We start from the raw sequence: 3807 nt of genomic DNA on the forward strand, positions 1-3807 counted from the left end.
TTCACACTGAAACTTTTCTGTATCCCTTCACACAGGACGGAGCCCGGACACCGGCGTCCGCATGCTCTGACAGGACAGCAGCATCTGCACTTTTCCACTAAAACCAGAGCAAAGCAGAAGCCGAAAGTCATGAAACATGTCAAGTTGTAAGTTTAAAGCTAGTTACTCTTTCTGAAACAGAGCTTTGTTTCTCTGCTGATTCTTGAAGGGCAGATTTGGGGTTCAGCTCGAGCTCCAGCATTTACCCTGGCAGCCCGCAGTTGACAAAAGGCTCTTTTTTTAGTGTTTAGATTGCATCAAGTCTGGGAAAGCAGGATTTAAACAGTTTGGATGTATTAGGAGAGATTCAAAGGAATGTCTTCAGTCTAGTTGGGGTCCTGCTTCCCCCCTCCACCCCTTCTTCTGTGGCTCCAGGCGGAGTTTCCGTGCTTATCTGAGCTCTTTGGGGCTCCCGCTCGTTAAGGAGCGCAGAGGCATTTGAAATGATTACCCGTTATTTGAGCGGACAAACATTTTATGTGGCTGAGTTTGAAAACTGGCCCGAGTTTCCTCCACTGTTAATGAAGCCGTATTTTTTTTTATGGTCTGTTTTTTAAGCCCGGGGTTTTTTTACTTTTTCATAACAAGCGGAGGGGGGAGGGCAAAAGGGCAATTCTTACACGAGAAAAAAGAAAAAAAAATCCTCACAAATTTGTATAAATAATTGGCTAATTTATTTATTTTTTCATTAAATTTGACTGAGCTGAAAGTTTTTGCCTTCATTTATACACAGAATAATAACAAACATACAAGTGCATCACATTTCCTTCAAAATAATCCCTGTTTTAATAAATAAGCACAGCAACAATGAAAACTGGACGGAATTTGGAGGACAACTCGCAGAAAAATGGACTAAATCCATGCAGCCAAAGCTTCTTAATTGCATTGGTCCCTACAGGATATAATAACACAAATATGTATAATAGGTTTTAATTCTTTGTATCTACATCTTAATATATTCAAACTTTGCTTTAGAGTCTTGGTGGGGGAAAAAACCTTCCCCTTTAGAAATGCTGATGCTGGTTCGGTCCTGCTCTGCCTGTCCTCACTGACACGAGCAGATCTGGACAGTCACCCACGCACGCGCACACGCACGCCACTCCACTTTGTAGGAACGGGTCACGTTACGTGTCTCCGCCAGGCCTTTGAGGTCGAGGGGTTTCTCCAAAAATCCCTTTGGTTTGTGGAAGTAAACAGTCTGCAAGAAGAGAGGGGGGGGGGGGGGGCACAAATGCGTGAATTGCGTTATTAATGCGTGCTTTGCGCGCCTGCAATTACGAAGCACACTTTCTGCTGTGAAAGACATCGATTATTGTTGCTATCAGAAAAAATAGTATTTGGGCGTTTTAAAAGCTGCTGTGGCTGTGGATGTGAAGGAGACTCCAGATGCTGCAGTGTCAGCTTGAGGTCACCTTTGGGCCTTTAGAAACTCTGCGCATCCTTTCACAGTTAAAAACTGTTAAAAACACAACTTCCTTTAATGCTTATGAAGCTAAATAATACTGTTTTTGAATGTAAGTACATAAAATACAAAATGTGACAAAATCAAGTGTGTGTGTTTTGAAAGAAGAGCTACATTTTCTTAAGAGGGAGGCTTAAAAACGAAATTGTCATTTTTGCAGGGAACCTTATTAAGAGGGAACTCTCTGAAAACGCGCAAACGACGCTTCCGACCTCCAAATCAGGGCCGGATCCAGATCCGCGCAGCTCGTTACTGCGGGTCTGTTTAATTGTGCAGCGCCGGTTCAGCTCCATTCCTGCGGTCTGCGCGCAGGAACGCGCTCCGTGGTGGCACTGCAGCTGTGCGCCGTGGTTTACAGGCCCGCTGGGTATAAAATGCTGCTTTGAGGGGCTGAGCGGCGACAGCAACATGTGTCCACGGAAACGACATCACATTACCTTCATTTTTATACCATAAAATACTCCTATTGTTATTATTAGATTGATAAAAACTAATATTACAAGCATAACATAGAAGGGTGGATTCATGTTGGGAGGATCATAACCTGCTTCTGACAGCTTTGGAGTGACAGCCGCACGCTGCAGCATCCGGAGGCCCAAAGCTCTTCAGGGTTTTTCACGGGACAGTTCTTATCTTATTCTCGCACCTTAGAAATTCGCCTCTCTTTTGGCAACAGGTCACCATTGCGCGCGCGTTTTTAGGAATTGGGCTCAGGCTTAGGAAGTTCTGCATCACATCTCCGCAAAAGTCAAGTCTACAATGTTCCCTCCTCGTGGTACCCACCGCTTTGGCATTGTGAGGGAGGCTCTCCCGCCGCTAGTGAGATGCTGACATCGACCAGGCGCCCTCCATCCTCCACACGGAGAACGCGTAACTGAGTCTTTCGTGCGCCACATAGCTGCAGCTGGACATCTTGCTGTCCATCTCATCGCTCTGCAGCACCTGACAGAGAAAATCGATGTATCTGGACGCCAGCTTCAGCGTCTGGATCTTGCTGAGTTTGTCCGACGGCAGCGTGGGGATGATTTTGCGCAAAGACGCAAAGGCCTCGTTCAGGGACTGAGTCCGCTGCCTCTCCCGGACGTTGGCCAGGACGCGCTGGTTCTGCAGCTCTTCGTAGGACTGAGTGCTGCTCGGACTGGGCTTTTTGGCCCGCTTCACCGGGCCCGGGCTGCTCCCGCTGCTGTCCTCGCTGAACTTTTTGCTGTGCCTCCTCTTCCTCGCAAAGCGCTTCTGTTGTCGATCCAGCTCCTCCTCGCTGGTCACCAGACTATCCACAGGGGAGACCGGAGAACCAGAGCCCTCTTCCATTTCTTTCTTGAAGAAATGCAAGGAAAGAGAGGAAAAGACGCAGTCCACCTTTGAAGCCGTGGTTCCACGAGTGTGTAGAAATCCTTCAAGGTGAGGGGGGGACTTCACGCTTTTGGACACCCGGAGTTCACTCTCTGCTGGCATGCAGCTCCTCTGGCGGGGAGGGTTTTCCTTCAAATTTTAGGGAAACTTTATCCTGGTTTCAGATGCTAAATAGTTTTGGAAGTGGAAGGGGAGGGGTTTGAAGCGCGGGGCGGGGGCCAGGGTGCGCCTCAGAGCTGTGAGCTGAAGGAAGGAGTCATGGTTTAGTCTCCACATGAGTCACAGGAGGCTCAATTTACTGTCAGATGAGAGATGCGGTTTGTTTGTGACTTCAAATACTTTTTACTCATTTGTTTTAAAACTTAAAGTAACCTAAAAATGTTGTCATCCTGGGATCTAAGTCTTGTAAATTGTTTTTCAACTAAAATATCAAAAAATCTTTCAGTGATGACAACAATTTTTGACGAATCTAAGTCTTTTTTGGCTGAACACGTTCTGTCCGCTTTTCCGCATTCCCACTGATTTTCAAAGGAAGTGATGTAAACCTGCGGCCCTCTGCGACTGTCGGATTGCAGTCCAGCGCAGACCCTTGTGCATGTTTCGTGTCAGCTGCGCATCGCCTTGTGTTCTTCGCATGCAGGTGGCGCAGAGTTGAACCGATTGACCAGAGTGACCTTTGCAAAAAATCCATCCAGAAAATATTTTTTTCAAAAACAGTTCAAATTTGTTCTAATATTTCTTTGCCTTGATAACTTAAATGAAATGATTATATATTTAATAATAAATGCAATAGTTCTGTTTTATTGTTCCTTTCATAAAGAGAACCACGATATGTTAACTTATTACAAACAACATTCGTTTTCATGACAGAAACGAGCAGTGGGTAGAAGGAAACTCACATTTCATGCTGGCTTTTATCAGATCTTATTGGGAAATGTAGACAAAATAGAGAA

The 3807-nt window shown here is 45.7% G+C and overlaps 1 protein-coding gene across 2 annotated transcripts; it reads right to left on the minus strand.

The window, feature by feature from the left end:
• Nucleotides 1-690: 690 nt before the first annotated feature.
• On the minus strand, nt 691-3004 carry twist2. Of its 2 annotated transcripts, XM_004081986.5 has the most exons (2): nt 2285-3004; nt 691-1237 (listed from the first exon to the last, which is right to left on the minus strand). In XM_004081986.5, exon 1 carries the CDS (start codon nt 2954-2956, stop codon nt 2318-2320), a length of 639 nt encoding a protein of 212 aa, XP_004082034.1. In that variant the 5' UTR covers nt 2957-3004; the 3' UTR covers nt 691-1237; nt 2285-2317.
• Nucleotides 3005-3807: the final 803 nt, after the last annotated feature.

This window comes from Oryzias latipes, chromosome 21 (assembly GCF_053564925.1).
Source record: "Oryzias latipes strain Hd-rR chromosome 21, Olatipes_Hd-rR_3.1".
NCBI lineage: Eukaryota > Metazoa > Chordata > Actinopteri > Beloniformes > Adrianichthyidae > Oryzias > Oryzias latipes.

Excerpts from the sequence above, each read along its gene's own strand:
- twist2 (XM_004081986.5), bottom strand. The coding sequence starts at position 2,956 with ATGCCAGCAGAGAGTGAACTCCGGGTGTCCAAAAGCGTGAAGTCCCCC.